Raw genomic sequence first — 23,341 nt, 5'->3', positions numbered from 1 at the left:
TGGACCGTGCTATCGTGACTATGAATTATTTTACACACCAGCCCAAACTCTCACTTGTGGAACACGCAATAGTTCAGCGTTCAGCACTCTGTTAAAGGAATATTTCGACCCTCGTGTCGATCAAAGCCTGTATGGAAAAGAACAGCTCAGAGATGATACAAAACCTCTAAGTAAGTCATGCAGTTTGGAATGACATGAGGGTGAAAAAAAATGATGGCAGCAACTCTTCTTTTAACAACACACAGTTGGCTTCCGTGTCCTTTGAGACTCACAGGATGCCGACTTGAAAGGCAAGAGTGACAGAAAGACTGTTTTTCAGTCTCCAAAATGTGAACACTGCAGGCCAGCTGGGATATCACGAAGCCGGTTTTATTAGAAACAAAACATACAATACTGCTAGAAATGGCTCATAAATATCAGAGCTACAGACAGAAAGGCAGCTTACAAATTTTGCAAGTCTGTGTTTGGAACGGGGCATTCAACCATCAACGAGACGCGCACAGGGTCTAAAAATAAGCCATTGTTCTGCGCTGTTGGCTAGAGGCGGAGTTCGAGCTCTCATGCTTAATTGGCTACATTGGCACTGCTTTCACCTTCCTCGACTAGGCAAACAAAAGTATCTGCTGCAAATGTGCTAAAACCAGCGAGTTTCCTCCCTCCGTTCAACATAAGTCTCATCACAGAGCTTCACACATGTAAACATCAGATTCGAAGCAACATTTCAGGCAAAAAAATTATGTTCAGTCATTATTATTAATTCGCCCTCATGTTGTTCCAAACCCATATGCTTGCATTTTTGTCCGTAAAAAACACAAAGTAATAGCTTTTGAAGAATTGTTGTGGTTTTTGCCATATAGAGAAAAAGCATAATAAAAGTAATCAATATGACATTTGCAGTACATGCCAGGTTTTCTGAAGCCATACAATACAAGGAAATGTAAGATTATTCATGTCTAGTGCATTAAAAAATGGTGTGCAGAAGTAATCAACAACAGCATTGGCATCTCATGGCTTATTGCTTAATTTAACTAAGATTATACAGGTCAGTGAATATTAATGACCTTTACTTTTGAATAATGGATATTAATGACCTTTAATAGTACATTTACTCTCCTAGTACATAGTACTTTAAACTCTCCTATAATCAAATAACATCTTAGACTAAATCATAAATGGTACATAAAAGCAGTTTGTATAGCAAACTACTGCAATGTGCTATTTTTTGTTTAATTTTGGAGACAAATGTGGGCTAATAATGACTAAATGACTGAATAATGACAAAAATGATGTCTACATCATAATTTCAGTTTGCGTCCAGGTTCCAAAGAAAATCAGCTTATGGGTTTGGAATAGCATGAGGGCGAGTACATAATGAACGAATTATCATTTTTGTGTAAACTATTTTTTTTATGTTTCTACTTCACTCACACAGCAAAATAAATTCATTCTGATTAAAACAGTAACAAATATCTCGTCCTGATGTATACCCAACATATAGTGTTGACCTTTTTTTCATAATTAATCATTAAAGAATGACATTTCCTTTCACGATTGACTCAATCTCTCTTTTCAAAGATCTAGGTTCAATATATGCATGATATGAATGGGGAAAACTTAGGGCAGTGCCAATGTGACCCTGCTGCCTGTGTGTTACTGAGAAAAAGACTGAGGCTCTCAGGCAGCGCTGGACACTGCCAGCTTTTTCAGATGATCCATAAACACCTGAAGACTCACGTCGTCTGTCAGAATGGGTGCGCCAGACTCCTACACAAACACAGGAAGTGTGATTCAATCAGCGGCGGTGTGGGTAAAACAATATTAGAACAAGCTGAGACATGTTTATATTGTTGTAAACAATAGCTCGTCACAGTAGACTAATCAAAATTCCTCACATAGGAAATGTGCTTGTGTTGGTGAGATATACAGCACTCACCTGACCCCATGCATACATGTTGTTGTGAGTCTGAGAAGGATTCACTTTGGAGAGAAGGAAACGAGCCTGGAGGGGGAGAGAAAATAAATCTGGCTGAAGATTCAGACCCTATAAACAGTTTACATGGTGTATTACTATGCCGGTTATAAGCCAAGCCTCAGTGACCCATTACAGTCATTTATTCACAAGCGCCGTTTAAAAATTTCTGAGGGCAAGTTGCTCAAGTGTAGAAATTGACTGAAGAGCTGTCGGAACAACTGTTTTCAAAGGAGCACCTTCCATTTGAGCCGTCATTAATCAAGGCTTGAGAAAATGGAGGTGGCTTTTTTGAAAGCAATTTATAAATATTGGCACTGACTAATGCAAAATTACTGATTCAACAACTGTCATTTGCCACGGCTCTCTCAAACCAACTATTTTTTTTTAACTAAAATGTATAGGTCTGGCTGTAAAAGCCTACATTGTAAAATAGCCTGTAGGACTATATATTGGGACTGGATGGGACAAAAAATGTGATACTGTATGTCACAGTATATTTGTGCATTAAGTCTTGGAGTGTAAATGCAGCTAATAGACCTGTTAATTGTTCTAAGTTTTTGCCCCCCATATATACATATACAGAGAGAAAGATAATTAAAAATGTCATCAAAATATCAAAATATGAATTTTAGCTGAACATCGCTCAGCCCTACTATATATACACACAGACATCTGTGAACACACATCAGTTGACATCCAAATTCACGAGCCAAGTGCACTTAAATGTTGGCTGCAACACACAGAATGATCTTTGATTTGTTATGCTGCTTGGTAACCACAAACCTCAGCCAAGCTAATGAACTATATTACTTGGCAGAAGAATTCCTTTTGTGTGTGTGTTTTCATTTTACTTTATTTTTATTATTACAATTAACCAATTGAACTGTTTGTTGAAAATTGGCATCCGTTGTTGCTATTCCATAAAATAAAAAAAAAACTGAAATAATCCACCATGGTACTGTGATTTTTACCAGTTTTGGGGGGTTCTGTTCCAAAACTTGAGCTGCCTACCTAAACAGCAATTTAAGGCATCACTGGTACGTTCCCAATGTGAAGGCTATGCCAAAAAGTAGGCAGAAACGTAGTGCTGACTAAAATCTGACATTGAGAGGGCAATCGGAATCCAGCGGTATTAGTAAAAATGAGATAAATATCTGTTATTAGTGTCTGTTTTTAATACATTTAATTAAATACCTAAAAGTATTGACAAATATCAAATCTTAATAAGCGCTGCCATTTCTGTTGCATATGGGAAACATCAAACGGCAAATGAAACAAAAGCATAACGAAGCCGCGCTACTTGTTTGAGCTACTTGTAGTGCAGCACAAGCAAACTGGTCCGAGCTCAGTTTACTCGGGAACTAGTGTTGATCTCGCGACACTGTTACTGCACAGTGCTGCGAGATCCAGTGAGAAGTGTTTGAACTCGCCGCAGAATGAATGGTTTCTAAGAAATTTCCAAGAAATAAACATTTTATTGCATATAATATTAGTAGCTGCACTTATTATTGCAACCCCCCCCATTGATGACATTTAATATTACCAAACTCTACTAAATCAGTGTAACCTGTTTAGTTTAGTGTGAGTGGCTCATAATTATTGAGGTCCTATGTACCTGACTGCCGCCGTGCTCTGTGTCGATGTAGCGTGGCATGGGGAAACGATTGTGCAGAAGCTCTTGGGCGTCATCCACAGGAGCCTGAAGCAGGTGGCGGAAGTTCTCATACTCAGGCATGTCCTGGTACCCGGCTTTACGCCACTGAGACACCGTCTACATGAGGGAAAACACAGTGCATCTATCAGAAGTCATCCAACCACTCCAAATCTGAAAATTCATCTTGTTTACTAGTGCTAGTAAATGTGACTCTAAGGGAACATCTCACTCCATTTGTTTAAAATTTCACTTCATTAGCATGTACTTCAGCGAGACACCTCCAATGTTTCATCAGAGAATGTCTGTCCTCTGAAACGCAGCCAAGTTTAAACCTGTTTCGGTGCAAAACTGGCTCTGATTTCATGTGCGCAGGTTATTGAACAGTTCAGACCGAGACCAAGAAAGCAGACTGCATTCTTAATTATTGAAAATATGAAAAAGACTTGGATTTAAACCAATGTCTACCCAGTCACATGGGAAAACAAACCACTGTGCAATCGGAAGGCAGAACATGCGCTGTGATTTTTACATCTTACCTCTCCGTGGTAAATCACAATTTGGAAGAAGGTGTCCATGAGGAGGATGCGGTCAGGCAAGATACTGCTGCTGTCCAACAACACAGGCTACAACAACAAGAAACAAAGCCCATGATTAGACTGTCACTGTCAATTAGATGCTTTGTTAAACACTTCTGGTCCCAGTGTCAGGGGAAAACAGTAAGTTACATAAAGCCCTCCATTAAAAGCAGATTAGAAATACACACACGTAAGTTTGAGTTGCTCACTGCTACTGAAGAACAAGCACTACAGACCATCATGTAGAGTTTATACAACCCATTTGCCTGCTTGCGTTCTACCACTATCTCTCAAAAAATTGTGTGAAAATACACACAACCTTCATGCATGAGTACAAATGGTACCTTTTTAAAAAGGTTTAAAGTCAACAATAATATGAGCTTGAATGAAAATAAGAACAAAAGATCACAGCACACTAATTAAACAAAACACTGTTTAATCTGTTGAGTCAGGGGACATCAAGTGCACCGTCATTATGACACTGCAGTGCAGATTCAACACGAGTCATGACACATGATTTACTTTAAAGACTCATTAAGCTCATAAAAAAAAATCTATGAATACTGATATTTAAATAAAAATTGTTAAGCTAGTTTCACTTTCTATGCACTAACTTTCAAAAGTTTGGGGTCAGTCATTTTTTAATACAGTTAATCTGCAAGGACGTATTTAAAAGATCAAAGTAAAAAACTATATATTTAAAAAAAATTAAATAAAATGAATGCTGTTCTTTTGAACTTTCTATTCATTAAAGAATCTTGAAAAAAATATTTTCAACATTGATCAGAGTAATAAATTACCAAATCAGCATATTAGGATATTTGAAAGGATCATGTGACGCTGAAGACTATAGTAATGATGCTGAAAAATTCATCTTTTCCATCACAGAAATGAATTCCATTTTAAAATGTCAAATGTATTTTAAATATAGACATGGCTAAAAAAAGTTTATATACGTTATATAACCATGATCATGGTATCTTACATCTATAAAGTCCCTCACTGGTCAGTCAAACTAAGCAAACATTTAAATGTGCAGTGGGAGAAGGTCTGCATGTTTACCTCTGGCGGCCCATTGAATGAATACGCATACAGGATGGGCTGTACCATTATCAGAGACTGGGTCAGGTCCTGCCTCATGAACTGGTGCCTGTAATAGGTGCTTTCATCAGGACTGTTGTTGAACACTTGCAGGAATGGAGACCTCCTCAGATGGAACATAAACTGCCAAAAACAATGTCAAGATTTAATTTTCTCTTAGCTGTAAAGTGAGATTAAGTATCGTCTCAAAGCATGAGACAAAAGGTACCTGAGGATACAACGAGAACGTCTCGGAGAAGCGGAATGAGTTGGGATCGTCTTTATGATAATCTCCAAATTTCTGGCACTGCAAATTAAAGAAAATAAAGAAATTATTGTGCATTCCTAATACTAAAGGACTGATTATACTAAGTAATATAGTGCAAGTCCCAGCTGAAAGAAGAAGTGCTGAAAGGCTCACCAAGCGGATGAGCTGTCGGTCCAACCAGCGCAGAACATCCGGGCCCTCCTCTGTCTCAGCCCTATAGACGGCCAGGCGGGCCATGAGGATGGCAGCGGCCTCCTGGTCTAAAGATGCAGCGATGCTCTGGATCTGAGTCTGCGCATCAGCCCAGCTGAAGAGGAGGATGAGGAGAGCGTTATAGCACAGTGACCTTCAAACACAAGCCTTAGCGTCATCAGTCTTACTCACATTGATTCATCTTCACTGTCTGGATGCTAAAAAAGAAATCTAAAAGGTATATTTAAAAAGAGTCAAAGAGCTCTGAAATGATCCTTCAGGCACTTAAAACACTTCAAGTATGTTTGAAAGCTACAAGCAGCGCATTAGGCTTTGTCCAAGACTAAATGTACACTTTTGATGCGTATCGATTCTGACAAACAAATGCAATGTTCTCAAAGTGGAATCTTTTGATGTCTTCTTCGAGTTGTCATGGAGACTGTACGCAGTTGTTGAGGATAACAAATGGAGGATGTACAAAGATGATGTCCAAACCTGAACGCCTTTATGAAAGGAAGACGGTCACGCTAAGAACAATCTACAATCACGATGATGTGTCGAAGGCTTTTTCCCCTAGTTCCTTTTGCTAAGTATTCAGGTACTCAAATGGTTAGTGGACAAACTGGAAACTTTGTGGACTCTATCGGCTCTTGTGTCTCACATAAGAAAATCTGCGACATTTACGGTTGAAATGCAGTAGAACAGAAGTTCTAAAGTACGATAGCCTTGCACTACCATTCTAAAAGTTTGGGGTTGGGAAGATATTTTAATATTTTTGATAAAGTCTCTTATGCTCACAAAGGCAGCATTTATTTGATCAAAAATACAATTTAAAATAACTGTTTTCCATTTTAATACATTTTAAAATGAAATTTATTTCAGTGATGCGAAGCTGAATTTTCAGTATCATTACTCCAGTCTTTAGTGTGACATGATCCTTCAGAAATCATTCTAATATGCTGATTTGCTGCTCAAGAAATATTTCTTATATAATCAATGTTGAAAACAGTTGGACAGTGGACTTACTTCCTTGCAATTGTGGTCACTCTGATGCGCCTCTGCCCACTAGAATGCTGATATTGCGTCACGTACTGTATGGCTCCACGTCCACCCTGTGGGATAGGAGCGTTGTGCTGAGGAAAAGAAAAGACAGAACACTGCTCAATACTTTTTTCCAACAATATTAAAGACAAACTCATCAAATGTCATTACAAAGATTTCATGACAAAGGGTTCCATTGAAACAGGTTTCCAAAACCTTCCCACCACCCTGGCACCAATCTGCTATTGTTCGAACAAACTAGCAAACGGAATGGTCTCACCCAGAGCCACACCATTAGTTGAGCATGAAATTGGATCTCTAAAACCAATAAACTATTTTGGAAGCATTAGTAAAGCCACGGTGTCCCACTTCTCAAGAAGTCATCCAGTTAATAAAGATTTTTTGTTTTTGAAAGAAGTCTCTTAAGCTCACCAAGGCTGCATTTATTTGATCAAAAACAAGGTAATATTGCACAATATTATTACACTTCTATTTTAATATATTTTGAAATATAATTTAATCCTGTGTTGCCAAAACTGAATTTTCTACCTTGGTGAACATGAGACTTTTTTCAAAAACATATATAAAAAAAAAAAACTATTTACTGCAAACTTTTGACCAGTAATCTAGTTAGTCTTTACACATTATACTGGGATAGAACGGATTTCCACTGTAGCACACATTTCTCTGAAATTTGAAGCTACAGTAAAAATCATGGCCCATAAATGCTCAACATGTCTATAAACTGACTGCAACTGTGAAGTAATTAGTAAGTTTTAATATTTATATTTGACTAAACAATTAAGTCCAGGTAAGGTACTGCAAATATGGCTTGTGCAAAAAACCTGTAATCCAAAAACTGTTTAATGCCTATATGAAAGGACACATGTAACAGGATATAACTGTAAGGAAAGCTTAAGCTCTGGGTAAAGGCACTGAAGCCTTAATTAATGATTATGGCTTAAACCGCATTAGGGTCATACTTCTTGCCAATTATACAAAAAAAACACTTGAGTAAGAAACGGCTCATAAAGCCGGCAGCAGCCGCAACAGAGAGGATATTGAATCTCAAGCGTTGTGTTTGTAGAGCAGAGCAGCTCCAGCCTCCCAGTGCGCCCTGTGTCCACAGAAACTTCCTCTTTAAATGTTAGATGCTTTATTTACCTCGCTACATGTGATTGTAGCTATTCGCATAGTTTTGCCTCTCAAGGCAGCATGTTTGCCATTTTCGAACCGGCTGAGGCAGGTGCTGATAGTAAAGGCGGAGGGGGGTTTGACTAACGCTCCCCAAAGAGATCAGTGCTTGGTGAAGTGCAGTTGATCCTCTACTCCTAAAGACCAGCATGAGGTACACTCCTCCCATACAGCAACACCTTCCCTGGTGGTTTGGCACAGATAACGTGACCTCTTCTTTCCACAGCTTCCAGTGCGATCTCTGTCGTTGAATGAGCGTTTGTCTTCTTGTCTGTAAATGTAAACATGCAGTGGACGGCGGTGGTTTATGCGGCATTGATGATTGGGTCCAGCATCTGCTCCGTGTTGGGGAACTTGGTATTACTGTGGGTGGTGTTACTCAACCGAAGCTTGCAAACGGACACCTGGGTTCTCACACTGAGCTTCTGCCTATGTGATCTGGCATTGGGCATCTCCACCATCCCTTTCGGTATCCATAACAGCCTTTCCCAAGTCAAGAGCTACCCCAGCAAGAGCGCCACCTGCAAGGGCAGTGCCTTTCTGTTTTTGTTGCTCCAGCTCGCCTCAATCCATTCGCTCACCTGGGCGACTGTTGACAAGTTCACAGAAATCTGCTTTGCCCTCAGCTACCCCGTGATCTTCACAGCGTACAGGGCCAAAATCATCCTCACAATGGTGTGGGTCTACAGCATCCTCACCGCGGCTCTGCCACTCTTTGGTTTTGGTAGTTACGTCTACAGCGAGACAAAGTTCCTCTGCGTTCCCAGCTTCAAACCGTCCTGTATTGCCTTCAACATGCTCTTCATGGTGGTGGGAATCATCATTCCCATTGTACTGATGTGCTCCATGTATGGATATATAGTGTATATAGCCAGGAACCAGGTGCGACGAGGGACGTTTGTTTGCAACGAAGACCATTGTTTCTACGTGCCAGCCAATAATTACTTCAAAAGCTCCATAGTAATGGTGACTACCATAGGTAAGCATAATTAAAACAGGGAGCATAAAACCGCTTTATTATGTTTGATTTGCCACAGTATTTTGGATCTTCAATAAGTGATTATCTTTCTGATATCATTTAGGTTTGATTAGGTACAATCATTTTTCCCTGACATATGGAGACTTGCTTACAAACAATGCAAACACACAGAGCAACACCAGCATCCACATATAATATCATTGTTTGGGGTCAGTAAGATCTTTTAAAAATGTTTTTGAAAATCCTCTAATGCTTAACCAGGCTGAATTTCTTGAATCTCAAATATACAGTAAAAACAGCAATATTGTCATATATTATTGCAACTGAAAACAATTGTTTTCTATTATCTATATTATTGTTTTTTGTTATCTATATTATTATTCTATTAATATATTTGAAAATGTAATTTATTCCCGTGATGCAAAGCTGAATTTATTACTCTTCAGTGTCACATGATCCTTCAGAAATCATTCCAATATGCTGATTTACTGCTGATGGAAACCATGATCATTTTTTTCAGGTTTCTTTGATGAATAGAAATTTCAAAAGAACAGCATTTATTTGAAATATAAATATTTTGTAACATTACATTACATTTACAGTCACTTTTGGTCAATTTAATGCACCCTTGCTGAATAAAAGTATTAATTTCTTAAAACAAATCTCACTAACCCCAAACTTTTGAATAGTAATGTACAGTAATACTATAATAATATAAAAAGATTATAAATTGCAAAGAAAACACACAATAAGTCAAAAGTTTAGACACACTTTGTTACTATATGTAACTCAATTTACGTTTCTCATGACCTTAAAACATTTCAAAATAAAGGTTTCAGCTTAAATGCTTCAAATTTTTGCAGACAAACATAAATTGTCTATGTATGAATTTCATTTAAAAACTATACATTTAATTTATTTAATGGAAGAGTTGGACTGGAGATGAAGGAAAAGCAGCCAACAAGTGTCCAGCACACTACTTCAGTGCTGTTTAAAAGCAACCCACATGAAGTTGGTGTGCAGAGCTGGAATCTACACAACGAAGAAGCTCAAAAATTAAGCTAAAAATAATAACATAATACCCATATTTCCATGTGTGCTATTTTAAAGTTTCAGCTTCTTCCCCATTATGGAAATAAAGAATGAGAAGTTGGGTCCAAACTTTTTACTGGTTATGCAAATCCGAGAATGTATAGAGTAAAACTAGAGTTATCGAGATTACAGTGGCCAAAGACATCAATCTGTGTGCATATGTAGACAAACGACTAACCAAAAGAATAATACATTTGACTGCAAAATGATTTGCTGTGGATCGACTGTGATTTAACTAAATGTAATCAATTCAATTTAAAATTTGAATCGATTGACAACCTAATTATTTTAAATGTACAATGTTTATTCCTCTGTTTTTGGTGACTGAGAAAAAAACAGCAAGGGTCCAGGTAGATTATGGAAAAACTAATCAGCAAAATACATCACACATGCAACACAGCCTCCAGACGTCGATACTCCTCTTGAGCCAATTAAATAAGCTTGTTCAAAAAATCTTTAACTACGTCATGTGATTTGTGCGTGTTGTTGACAGTGTGCCTGCTCATTTGCTGGCTGCCATACATCGTTATCTGCTTCTTTGAGACATTGACAGGAAAAGAGAGCCCGCAGCCTGCCTCGGCTGTTGCCACGTGGCTTGTACTCTTCACTTCAGCTCTTAACCCATGGATCAACTCCATGACTCAAACGTAAGCAACTAAGTGCTCTATTTTGATTCTTATAAAGTATATCATGTGGAATTAAAGTAAAAAGACAGACATGTTCCTTACCATGCAAAAAGGGCTGGGCTCTATGACGATATATTCAGTGTGACAACAGAAACATGTGTCAACCAGTAGAGATTCTCCTATACCATTTATATACCTATACCATTTTATATGTACTATACTGCTATATCGTCACACTCTAAAATAGAAAGAATTACCTCAGATTTAAAATAATCTTTAAAATCATATTTTGCAAGGACTTCAGTTTGTGTCCACCAAATTATGTGTAACAGCAACACAACTGTTTTCAACATTGATGATAAGAAATGTTTCTTGATCAGCAAATCAGCATATTAGAATGATTTCTGAAGGATCATGTGACACTGAAGCCTGGAGTAATGATGCTGAAAATTCAGCTTTGCATCACAGAAATACAATTTTAAAATAAATCTAAACAGAAAACAGCCGTTTAAAATTGTTACAATATTTCACAATATTATTGTTTTCTCTATTTCTGATCAAGTAAATGCAGCTTTGGCAAGACATATCTTATGCTTTCAAAGATATTTAAAAAATCTTACAGACCTCACTATGGTTTTCTAAATTATTATATAAACCATTTGAATTTCAAGGAATATACACATACATATAATTACTGTAAGACATTACTGTAAATATAACGTTTAGGTCATACAGCCCATTCCTAATGTCATAGATAGAAGATAGAAGACAGCCAGGAAAATCCATAACACATTTTCCCTGAAAATAAGCTCTCTACTTTGGGAAATGTAATCATGGATAGACATTACCTTTTTTTATTGTTGATTAAGACTTTCCTGGTCTTTTAACTATCGGATGTGGTAGCCCATATTAATCCCAGTCACATTCAATAATGTTTCGTAAATAAAATGTGTCAGGAAATGAATGTGAAACTGGATTGGAAGAGGAAGGTGGAGGTAAAAACTCAATGGCCAATTCAGGCCACATCTAGAAAGAGAACATGTAGTGGCTATGAATCAAGGTATTGATATGTGGTTGTTATTTAGATTCTTAGAGCTTGCAAGTATGTGGGAGGTTTACCATGACCTTGTTTGTATCTCTCAGGAGGTACAGAGCAGCGCTGCGCAAAAGCCTGAATAAAATCCGGCAGATGTTTGAGTATCCTCGTAAAAACTCCCTCTCCCAGTGCACGACCATACAGCCACGCCGCGAGAGCAACAGCTTATCCTCGCCTGCCCCCAGAGTACCTCCGGCACTACAAACAAACAACGAACCCCAACAGGAAGTCACACTAGTTTGAGCGCGACCCTCACTGACCTTTGGTGGTTTGAATAGCGCAGAAATAATCATGACTTAAGGAAGCATCTGTAGAATCGCTTCACCCCAGCACAAGAGGACACTGGGTTGGCGGAGCTAACCAGAAGCAATTTCACTGCTTATGATGTCAACAGACTTCATACAGAACGAAGTAGCCGATATTCTACAGTAAACGAATCTTGAAAAAAGAAGAGAAAAAAGGACTTTTGCGTCAGAAAAAATGTATTGTTTTCTTTTATGACAGAAACAGTGATTCACTTTTTTTCTAAATGAATGCTCAAAGGACAATGCAATGTGATTGTGAAATAAAACCCGTCTCTAAAATCATAGTTCAGTTGCTTTCAGAAACTGCATCCATGACTGACTTTGACTGTTTTATGTATTATTTGTATTATTTTAAATGGTACAATCTGAACCGACACATTTTACTGGCTACGTAAATATGTTTTTTTTTTTTTTTTTTTACATTTCTTAAGCCCCGTTCACACCAAGAATGATAACTATAAAGATAACTATAAAGATAACGATATTAGCGTCCACACCAGCGAACGATATCATCCATTTATTCTAAGCGTACATGCGTCTGCCACTTTAAATTCTTGAGCTCGTTACAGCAGGATGGATTCTGATTGGCTGTCAATTTTTTAGCAGATTTGTTCATCAGCTGCAGAAAAATCGTTTTGAAAGTGATTCCAACGATATCGTTTCTCTTTGTCTTTATCATTATAGTTGTGGTGGTGTGAACTCTGCTATTCTTTAATATTGAGAACGATTTTTAGAACTATATCTTTATCGTTATCTTTATAGTTATTGTTCTTGGTGTGAACGGGGCTTTACTCACACCAACCTCATAAATGAATATTCACTGAAAAGTAACTGTGACATGTAAGCCAGCAATCATTATAGGAATATTTCACTCAAAAAAATAACAAATGAAAATTGCACTCAGGACATTCTATATGAAGACGAGTTTGTTTCTTCATCAGAGAAGTTTTTTTGGAGAAATTTACATAATTACCTCCCTTGCTCACCAATGGATCCTCTGCAGTGAATGGGTGCCGTCAGAATTAGAGTTCAAATCGCTGATAAAAACATCACAAGTCAAAATGTTTTTAGTCAAGACTTTTTCCCTGGAGAAAGCGTTATTATGGATTATGGGCTTACATTTCGGCAAGAAACAAAAGTTTAAAGTTAAAACATCTTAATTGATTTCTTACAAACACACAGCTTTTCACTTCACAAGAGGTTTACTGATGTACTGGAGTTGTGTGTATTACTTTTGGATTATTGTGATGTTTTTATCAGCTGTTTGGGCTCTCATTCTGACGGCACCCATTCACTGCCAAGGATCCAACTGTGAGCAAATGATATAATGCTAAATTTGTACAAATCTGATGAAGAAACAAGTTCATCTGCATCTTGGATGGATTGAGGGTGAGTACATTTTCAGCAAATTTTCTTTGTTGGGTGAACTACTCCTTTAAAACAATGCATACTCAGAATGATGATAATATAAAATGAGTAACTGTGACTCCAAATTATTTTCTGTAAACATTTCAAGTCATGTTCCTCAATATACTGTCCAGTATTTGGAATAATTTATTTAGAATTCTATCTTTTGAGAATCACTAAGATATATAAAAGGTTAGAAACTACTGCAGGTAAGTAATGCTTTAAAATGGAAATGCATAAAAAAAAGAAAGAAAAAAAAAAAAGAAGGAAGTCTGCCCTCTAGTGGACCACCTGCATTTAAAATGGAAACCTGCATGCAATCTGACACCAGGTTCAACAGAGACAGTATCTGTGACTTTTGTAATACTGTGAAGGCATTTTTTGCTTCACAATTTTACATAAACATTTTAAATAATAAAAAAAAAAAAGTCAGTTGATCGACAAGTCAAAATTATTTTCCGTGGTAATCCAAAACCATCCGTCACAATGCTACAGTAGCTTGTAAACATGCATGTTGAGGGTTTTTGTAAGAAAATCCAACAAATTTCACTCTTATGTACCTGATTCACGACCTCAAAGTAGAATGCAAGAGTGGTGTTTGGATCCAGTCCACAAATCTTCCACTGACTTGTGCCACCAGTTCCTATTTCCTACAAGCAGAAGTCAAAATGAATGTATGTTCTCTGCATTGCCAGGGAAAATACTGAACCTATGAGAAAATGTATAGCCTACTTGATTTAAGATAGATGAGCTACTTACGTTTTCTGACACACAGGGACCTTTGGCGTTCAGGGAGACACATGGGCCGATTGCTCCAGAAATCTTTATCTCTCTTGAAGTCTGAAATAATAGTTTAATAAGATTATAAGGTAACCCACATATAGCACAATTAAACAATGAAAGAATTAAAACAGTCAAGACAACAGAACAATTATATAAAAAGAAAAGCAAGCCACCTTAATCTCAAGAGTCCCTGCAAATGCCATCTTAAAGGAGCCCTGCTCGTCCTTAGTGAAAACTCTCTGGAAAGTTTGCTTGAACAGGGATGTGTTGAAAGAGTCTGCCATGACCATATAACCCCTGCCATTTACACAAAAGCAGAAAGATATACTGTTGACAGTCTAAATACAAGGCAAGTTTACAATAAGGACAAACACCATATTAAAAAACACCATAATAGCAAAAGAAGACAGTTTCACACATTTCTGAAAAAGTGTTTGCTCATACTAAAAATATTGGGGATAGAAATATGTCTAGATTTATGTTTCCTGACTCTCAACATGTTTTAATATGCACCAGAGTCCCCTCAAATCTCTAAACATGCACTGTCAGCATGCTGAAACACAATTTAAAAAGAAAATTGAAAACCTTTTTTGAATCACTTACCCTGTATGGTTGGTGCAGCACTTCATTTCCAGTAATCCTGTCTGATCCAGAGCGCATGCATAAATATCAATGATGTGTCCATTTGCAGCAGCACGGTTGGCCAAGGCTTCATAGTGCTACAAGGGAATGAAGTACAATTTTAAATGTGTACAGAAACAACATTCAAACAGAATAGGAATAGCTCAGATAGTAGTGCATGGCATTATCAACGCCATGGTCATGGGTTTGATTCCCAGGGTAAGGAAGATCTAATAAAATGTCTACCTTGAATGCACTTGCCTAAACATGTGGTCAAATGCATAAATGTAGATGTAAACTCAAAAGTGGCAAGAATTAGGATAATCAGCTTTTACAGACCAGCTGATTGCCGGTTTTCACACGTAATGCTGTATGAATAAAAAAATATGCAGTTGTTTTTCCAGAAAATAACACTCCAATATTACTGTGTTCTGCTTTGAATTTTCAAACAGTTGAAAACGCAAAGGTCAGTTAAATTGTGAACTTTCCAATGCACCTCTGTGACCCATCACTCAACTAGTACAGTTACTTCAAGTTACTCCATCTTTATGAAATCACTGGTATCAATCATTGGCTTCTACCAAACCAATCATACAGACAACAAATACGGGAAGACTCACTTTAGTGGCTTTCTTCATGAACTTGGCATTGTCTTTCTCGATGTCGTGCCAGGATCTAATAGGCGTTTTCAGTTCATCTCCTACCACCATACCCGGACCCTGAGTGGCGGGCCCACCGATGAAAGCCATGATGCGAGCACCAGTGTTAGGGAAAGTGCACTACAAGTGGGAAGGAAATGGAGGGCATCAATAACAAGCACAAAGCTTTGGACACACTTTAATGAATTTATGCATTTTATGATCTTAAAAACCTTTTGAATTAGAATTTTTTAATTGAAATAAGTATTTTTGAGCAGAATAGTGAATAAAAAGCTGTCAATGAGTATCCAGTACACATTGGAAACTTCTTCAGTGCAGTTTAAAAAGCATCCCAGGATGCACTTCAAGATGTTGAGTTTTAGAGCACATCCAAAGTGTGCAAAACTACATTGAAGAAGCTATACTTTTTGATCACAATCTAAATCTCATTCTTCTTTTTGTTACTTCATAGATTGAATGCCTTTATTATTAGTCTAAAGTGAGGAAAATAGTAATAATAAAGAATGAGAAGGCGTGTCCAAACTGGTATTGTAAACTTATAATTTAGTAACTGCAGCTGGTAGCAAAACGGTCATCACAGCAGACCATTGAAGATAATAACATAAATCATGACAGTCACCTCTAACAGACCAACAGCAATGGAAAGAGCCACTCCGAGTGATCTCAGTGGTCGTTTTCCTTGAGTGACGGGCCAGGGGTCTCTCTGCAGCTCTCCCAGCAAATCTGTCAGATTCATATCTATCTTCTGTACTGGCTGCAGAAAACTGAGCACATATATAATCAGTGACTACCACAAGTCTTCATTAATATCGGTATGTTCAACTGGTCCCACGACTGAGCCTGGTTTCCCAAGGTTTTTCCCCCCACTACTATCAACTGATGGATTTTGGGTTGCTTGTCACTGTTGCCTTTGGCTTGCTAGTTGGGGTTTAAAAGACACTTAATGTTCAGTAATATTATCAATTTGACTGCACTGATACTATCGGATGAGAACAAATCTTGAACTGAATTGTGCTGGATGACGACACTATTGTCTTCTGTAGAGACGCTTTATAGCTGAATTGAATTTGTTTCATAATCCCCCACTACTATCAACTGATGGATTTTGGGTTGCTTGTCACTGTTGCCTTTGGCTTGCTAGTTGGGGTTTAAAAGACACTTAATGTTCAGTAATATTATCAATTTGACTGCACTGATACTATCGGATGAGAACAAATCTTGAACTGAATTGTGCTGGATGAATTGTGCTATTGTCTTCTGTAGAGACGCTTTATAGCTGAATTGAATTTGTTTCATAATGGATGGATTTTGCAACTTCAACACTGTTATTAGACTGAATTGAATCAACATTGAACTTGAGCTGAATAACGACAGTGTTGTCTTCTTCAGAGCTGTTTATAGCTGAATAAAACTTGTTTTATAATTGATGAATTTTACATAGTTATTAAAGGTGCCATAGAATGCATTGATACAATATTTTAAATTGTTCTCGGATATCTACATAGAAGGTATGTGGCTTAGGTAAGGGCAAAAAAAATCTACAGAAACGGTTTTACATCCCTACATCCATTACAACCCTAGGATTTGTCCCTAGAATGAAATGGTCCGTTTTTACCTTATTTGGAAGGGTCATGAATAATAATGTTGAGCTCTGCTCTGATTGGCTGTTTCACAGTGCAGCTCATTTCAGTAGCTCACACAGCAGGAAGGAAACACCGGGAAAATATATATATTTCAATACTGTCTCTCGCAGTTACAAACCCGATTCCAAAAAAGTTGGGACACTGTACAAATTGTGAATAAAAACAGAATGCAATGATGTGGAAGTTTCAAATTTCAATATGTTATTCAGAATACAACATAGATGACATATCAAATGTTTAAACTGAGAAAATTTATCATTTTAAGGGAAAATTAAGTTGATTTGGCATCAACACATCTCAAAAAAGTTGGGACAAGGTCATGTTTACCACTGTGTGGCATCCCCTCTTCTTTTTATAACAGTCTGCAAACGTCTGGGGACTGAGGAGACAAGTTGCTCAAGTTTAGGAATAGGAATGTTGTCCCATTCTTGTCTAATACAGGCTTCTAGTTGCTCAAATGTCTTAGGTCTTCTTTGTCGCATCTTTCCCTGCACAGCCTGGAACATAACATTTATTTCCATGATCTGCCATTTTTGCTATTATCCTCGCTTGTTTCTTCACAATACCTGCAGAACTTCTGATGATTCGGCTGTGCAGTGTGCAGGTTCCGCTGGCAGCTGGCATAGAACATGGGCGGGTATATGCAAATATTGGGGGCGTAACTATTAGTGATCCCGACTGTAACGTCACAGTTGGTGTTATGTTCTGATTCGCCTATTTTTCAGTGGTCTTTTGCATGCAAGAGATTTACATAAGAAGGAGGAAACAATGGTGTTTGAGGCTCACGGTATGTCATTTCCATGTACAGAACTGTTATTATTCAACTATGCCAAGGTAAATACAGTTTTCCATTCTATGGCACCTTTAAACTGAACTGATTCAACACTGAACTGACTTGAGCTGACACTAGAGCTGGTTTACAGCAGAATTTGAATTTGTCTCATATTTGATAAAGTTTGCATCATTGATTATGTTATAACTGTTTATCACTCTGAAGCTGCTTTGATACAATCTATAATGTATAAAGCACTATATAAATAAAGCAGACTTGACAAGACAACTCCAGAGATTGATTAAAAATATCAGAAGTTGAACAGCTATCAAGATTCTAAAAGCATCAATTTGATTACACAGATGATTCTTTATACATCCTGAAGATTTACATTTGCAAAGCAGCTATAAAAACACATTTGGCTCACCTGTTTGAAGGAGGAACTTGAGGCTGTTGTGGCCCTCGGCCTGCCTGTGCTGCAGCTGGTTTAGTTAACCCAAGCATCTCCTGTACACAAGATTTATCCAATTAAAATATTTTATATTAAGAGACATTTGTGCCGATTAGTTTAGTCAAACACCTGTATCCTAAATTATCTTAAATCACCTGAAGCTGCTTAGCACTGAGGTCTTTGGTGCCCCTGAAGACGTAGCTCTTAGAGATGCCCTCACAGCCCAGCTCGTGAACCTGGACCATGCGTCCAAACGTAATGAGGCCCACCAGAGCAGTGGGAGGCAGCAGGCTGAGGGACATCTGAAGCGACTCCTTCAGTGCCTGTAGATCATCATCTTCCATGCATGTGTCCACCACATACAGGAAGTTCAGGGGCATCTGTGGACCACGCTACAGAAAATAAATAGAACCAACGAGTGAAAGTTACTATTCATGAATTTCAAGTGATCTTCATCTCAATCCATATAACAAATCAGTAACTATTTTATTGCACAACTGCTACACGGTAGGTGTTCATTTTGCACAAAGTATACATATTTATTATTTATATGGCAATGAAAGGTGGTTAATTAAAATGTTTACCTGGACAACATATTCAATAGTGGAGAACTGTGGAAGAAGCTCAGCAGGTTGGTTGACCTCCGATATTCCAGCGTAAGTTGGTGGGAACTATGGCAGGACAAGTGTAATTAATTAATTAACACTTTAAAAAATGCAATGCACTTTTCTTGGCCTGCAACCACTAACTGATAAAATCAATAAGAAAATATGATTATCGATTAATGGCATCTGTACACTCTGCATACAAAACATCACTTAACAGTAGTGAATAATGAATTTCTATATATATTTCTGCATATATTTTTTATTTGTTTGGCCTGTCAGGCACTCTGGCAGATGTGTGTGCTGTTTAATACATTTGGAATGTGTTTTCCTCTTTTCCTTTTTTGCTTATAACTTACATTTTACAGTTTTATCCTTATCTGTCAAGCAGGAATTTCCATTTTTGCATAACGTCTCGCCCTAACAGCAAGTGAGTCTCTGTCACACACTTCACACACTTCAGTGAATGAGCATCAACACGCATATGCACATCAAACAGACAGAGTGCCATAATTCTAAAATATACATTTTACTAAAAATATTTCTTGTTAGACATTAAATGTAAGTTTAAAATTTCAGATGTAATTGTATTTTTCACGACAGCAGAAACAGTAAAGGGACTACTGTAATGTAGTATAAATATATTATGTTCACATGAGTGAATGTGCGTTCCTCCTACCTTGTGTTAATTTCAAATGCTAAACAATCTGTTTAAATGTAACACCTTTTTTGCACATAATGTTTCATTTTGAGCCTACTGTACATACATGCATTCAGTATAATTATTTCCACAAAACTGCACATTGTTTTGAGGATGTGGAATAACAGTTTTGCGAATAACTGATCAGAATTACTTTATCTTTTAATTAAAATTATGATTTTTGATTTTTATGATTAATGATTTTTGGATTTTTCATCCAATTAATCGAGGAAATAATCTACGGATTCATTCATTATCAAGATAATTCTTAGTTGCAGCTCTACACTTTTCAAAACTGCAATGACTTTACCTGGTTTCTCTGATAACAGAAGTTGCAAGCCCAGAGTTTTGCTCTGTAATCCACTTGACTGCGAAAAAAGAAAAAAACAGAAGCATAATAATATTAGGGCATCACAAGTAATGTATCCAGCTTTCATAATAAATGTGTTTATTTGGAAATGACTGCAATGGATAAGAAGTAGATCCTCCATCTGTGAACTCATTATGCTGTCTGCTCTGACTTAACAGACTTACCACAGAGGATTGAGCACAGCTCGGCACGTGGCCCGGCTGCACAGCACCGGCTCGTACTGAATCGGGGGGAGATCGGGCCGTTCCTTCAGCGGGGTGAACAGGGAGGCCACAGGAACCACCATACGCGTGGCTTCCAGACGACTGGACGGCCAAACGTTCCAACTGAAACGGACACCATCGCGGTCCTCGTTTTGCTGGATGAACTCCTGGAAAGTCGCCATAACACCCTCTGGAATCTACCAGTTTTACAAGGTTAATAGATAAGAGAGAGAAATGTATGCGGTGATATATTCAAATAAGACATGCAGTCTGATCTGTGTGTATATTACAGTCTGATTTATCGTTAAGTCTTTGGACACAGGGCAAACTATAATGTCAAATCACACATCATCAACAAAAGCTGAAATGAGATAAGAGATGCACGTTCAGAAAGCATCTTTGATGCTAAATGCTGTCTAGGTAGGCCACTCACTAGGTTTTGAATCATATACTAGGGGTTTTCAAACTTTGTGATGCCACAAACCACTTTCCTCAAATATAAAGGCAGCTATACATGTTCTTTTAAAAAGACAAATTTATTTAAACATAAAAGATTGCATCATTTTTATTTGCTTCCTTGTTTATTCATTCATATTTGTGCTTGTTTTATCTACCTTTATTCCCCCCCTGCAAAGTATAAGCAGTATGTGCTCAATTATGTCATGCCAAAAATGCTTTCATACTGACTTTAAAGTGGTTTATCCGCAGAGTGGATCATTCTATTACGCCAATTTGTAAATATAACATGTATTTATTTAGTTGTTTATTATTGTTATTAATATTATCATCAATGTTATTCAATGCATTTTCTCAACTTTCTCATGGACCCGGACCCCAGTTTGAAAATTCCATGGCTTCAGATGAGCAGCAAAAATGCCACATGTGCAGATAAGAAGAACACAAACCAATGAAGTAGGAGACATATTAAAAACAATACAAATGTGTTGACAATTACAAACACATTTGGGGAAATATTAAGATACAAAATAAGTACGCAATGCAGCAGTCTGCCCAATTTTCAAATAAGTGACTATTCCAAAATTATAAGCTCATAACAAATATTAGGGTAATTCATGTATTTATGGCAACGAAAAACATAAATAAGGCTGCATAACCGCAGTTAATTATGCAATTTATAAGTTTAGTTTTTCAGTTTACTTGAACTAACGTTACATGGATCCACTGGGGGCGTCAGCCCACCCTCCCAAATTAGCCACAGAAAGCTAGTTCGATAGCATAAGAAATATAAATAAGCTTACATCAACGTGAAACAACTTCAGAGCACAACTACTTTATAACGATCTGATCCGATCACACGTTTCAGTTAACAGCCGCTGCGGTGACCTGCTTGTTGATGTAACAGTTAGACGTGATGCTTCCAGTCAACCCTGACTTCAAGCTAAATGCCCTTTAAACCCGCGATTTCTCGCACTGCAGTCCATCTAACGCTTCACATCAATCATCATTAATAATCGGATCATTAGCGTAATATATACGATCATCTATTTGCAAATAGTAAGGGTTTAGACGTACCTGAAACCTTGATTTAGTGTCTCCTCAGAGACTCACTGACAGCGCGCTCACTGCTCGAGCGAGCTCGCGAGCTGATGACGTAGCAGCTCAACATGGAGTCGGTGCCACGTCAAGAGCCCGAGGTTTTTTTCTTCTTTTTTCTGTGTAATGTAAACCCATTCCTTTAATTGTGTTATCTTTTTGGATGTATTGTTAAAGTTGTAAATGTTGCATGTTATGTCTTTAATGTCTAATAAATTAAAAAAAAAAAAAAAAAACTTCATTTTTGATGTTCTCAAATTTGTCATGCCAAAAATTCTTTCATTCTGACTTTAAAGTTTTTTTTTTTTTTTCTTCACAGAATGGATTCTTTTTTACGCTCATTTATTATTATTATTATGCAATGCATTTTTTCTGAACTTTCTTGCCAGTTTGAAAACTCCATAGCTACAGATGAACACCAAAAATGCCACATGTGCAGACGAGAAGAACACAAACCAATGAAGTAAGAGACGTATTAAAAACCATCAAGCGTGTCAATTACAACACTTTTGGAGAAATATTAAGATACAAAATAAGTGAGCAAAGCAACAATCTGCCCGATTTTCAAATAAGTGAACATTCCAACATTAGCTCATAACAAATGTTAGGGTAATTCATTTACTTTTTTATTTACATAAAACTGCGGTTATGCAGTCAGTTATATAGACAAGTCGCACTTTGGTGAATAAGTTTAGTTTTAGTTTTTTTAGTTTACTTGAACTACAAGAATCCACTGGGGGCGTCAGCCCACCCTTCCTAATTAGCCACAGAAAGCTAGTCCGGTAGCTTAGGAAATAGAAATCATCTTACATCAACATGAAGACAACTTGAGAGCACAACTACTTTATAAAGATCTGGTTTGATCAAACATTTCAGTAAACAGCCCCTGCGACGACCTGCCTGCTGATGTACACATGATGCTTCCAGTCAACACGGAGTTCAAGCTAAATGCCCTTTAAACCCGTGATTTCTCACACTACAGTCCATCTAAGGCTTCACATTAATCACCATTAATCATAGAATCATTAGCGTAATATATACCATCATCTATTTGTGAAGAATAAGTGTTTTGACGAACCTGGAGCTTGATTTAGCGTCTCCACGGAGACTCTCAGTCAGTGACAGCGAGCTCGCGAGCTGATGACGTAGCAGCTCAACATGGAGTCGGTGCCACGTCAAAGACGCTCATTTCAAAATGCGTTTGAAGAGTTGTATTACACACGTTATCTTTGAGACCTTCATCTTTTTTATTTTTAAATATATAAAAAAAGTATATACATATATAAATTATATTAAGGGAAATTAAGATAATTCCCCCTAAAATTATTAAACTTTAATTATAGCAGTTTTATAGATTGTTTTATTATTTTAAATGTTAAATATGAAAATGTTTAAATACATCATATTAGAAAAAAGTCCCACTTCAATTAATTGATTAATAAATGCATTAAATTAGAAATGTAATTAATACAATTTAAGTATTAAAACAAAAAAAAAAG

At 37.3% G+C, this 23,341-nt stretch overlaps 2 protein-coding genes across 3 annotated transcripts; one reads left to right on the top strand and one right to left on the bottom strand.

The window, feature by feature from the left end:
• Window positions 1-1,287: 1,287 nt before the first annotated feature.
• On the bottom strand, window positions 1,288-23,000 carry LOC107589610 (protein transport protein Sec23A). 2 transcript variants are annotated; one of them, XM_016278104.1, is made up of 20 exons: window positions 22,921-23,000; window positions 20,250-20,485; window positions 20,026-20,083; window positions 18,995-19,081; window positions 18,566-18,802; window positions 18,387-18,466; window positions 16,164-16,308; window positions 15,506-15,664; window positions 14,868-14,983; window positions 14,438-14,561; window positions 14,241-14,321; window positions 14,042-14,131; window positions 6,768-6,874; window positions 5,703-5,856; window positions 5,511-5,588; window positions 5,264-5,425; window positions 4,163-4,249; window positions 3,588-3,743; window positions 1,934-1,999; window positions 1,288-1,764 (listed from the first exon to the last, which is right to left on the bottom strand). In XM_016278104.1, the coding sequence occupies exons 2-20, from the start codon at window positions 20,468-20,470 to the stop codon at window positions 1,675-1,677; spliced, it is 2,298 nt and encodes a 765-aa protein (XP_016133590.1). In that variant the 5' UTR covers window positions 20,471-20,485; window positions 22,921-23,000; the 3' UTR covers window positions 1,288-1,674. The 2 variants fall into 2 exon arrangements, with proteins under 2 accessions (XP_016133590.1, XP_016133591.1); XM_016278105.1 differs by lacking the exon at window positions 22,921-23,000 and adding an exon at window positions 21,822-21,908.
• LOC107589611 (melanopsin-like) lies at window positions 8,649-12,028 on the top strand. The gene is made up of 3 exons (XM_016278106.1): window positions 8,649-8,955; window positions 10,541-10,694; window positions 11,817-12,028. Exons 1-3 carry the CDS (start codon window positions 8,649-8,651, stop codon window positions 12,010-12,012), a joined length of 657 nt encoding a protein of 218 aa, XP_016133592.1. The 3' UTR covers window positions 12,013-12,028.
• Window positions 23,001-23,341: the final 341 nt, after the last annotated feature.

The sequence above is a fragment of the Sinocyclocheilus grahami genome, unplaced genomic scaffold, assembly GCF_001515645.1.
Source record: "Sinocyclocheilus grahami isolate Dianchi unplaced genomic scaffold, SAMN03320097.WGS_v1.1 scaffold118.1, whole genome shotgun sequence".
NCBI lineage: Eukaryota > Metazoa > Chordata > Actinopteri > Cypriniformes > Cyprinidae > Sinocyclocheilus > Sinocyclocheilus grahami.
Note: the sequence above shows the minus strand (reverse complement) of the source record. Positions and strands in the feature narration are given on the sequence as shown.

Excerpts from the sequence above, each read along its gene's own strand:
- LOC107589611 (XM_016278106.1), top strand. The coding sequence starts at position 8,649 with ATGGTGTGGGTCTACAGCATCCTCACCGCGGCTCTGCCACTCTTTGGT. Across the intron at positions 8,956-10,540 it reads AGTAATGGTGACTACCATAG|TGTGCCTGCTCATTTGCTGG; the intron begins GTAAGCATAATT and ends TGTTGTTGACAG. Across the intron at positions 10,695-11,816 it reads ATCAACTCCATGACTCAAAC|GAGGTACAGAGCAGCGCTGC; the intron begins GTAAGCAACTAA and ends TGTATCTCTCAG.
- LOC107589610 (XM_016278104.1), bottom strand. The coding sequence starts at position 20,470 with ATGGCGACTTTCCAGGAGTTCATCCAGCAAAACGAGGACCGCGATGGT. Across the intron at positions 16,309-18,386 it reads CAAGTTCCTCCTTCAAACAG|TTTTCTGCAGCCAGTACAGA; the intron begins GTGAGCCAAATG and ends ATATGTGCTCAG. Across the intron at positions 5,857-6,767 it reads GTGACCACAATTGCAAGGAA|CTGGGCTGATGCGCAGACTC; the intron begins GTAAGTCCACTG and ends CCTCCTCTTCAG.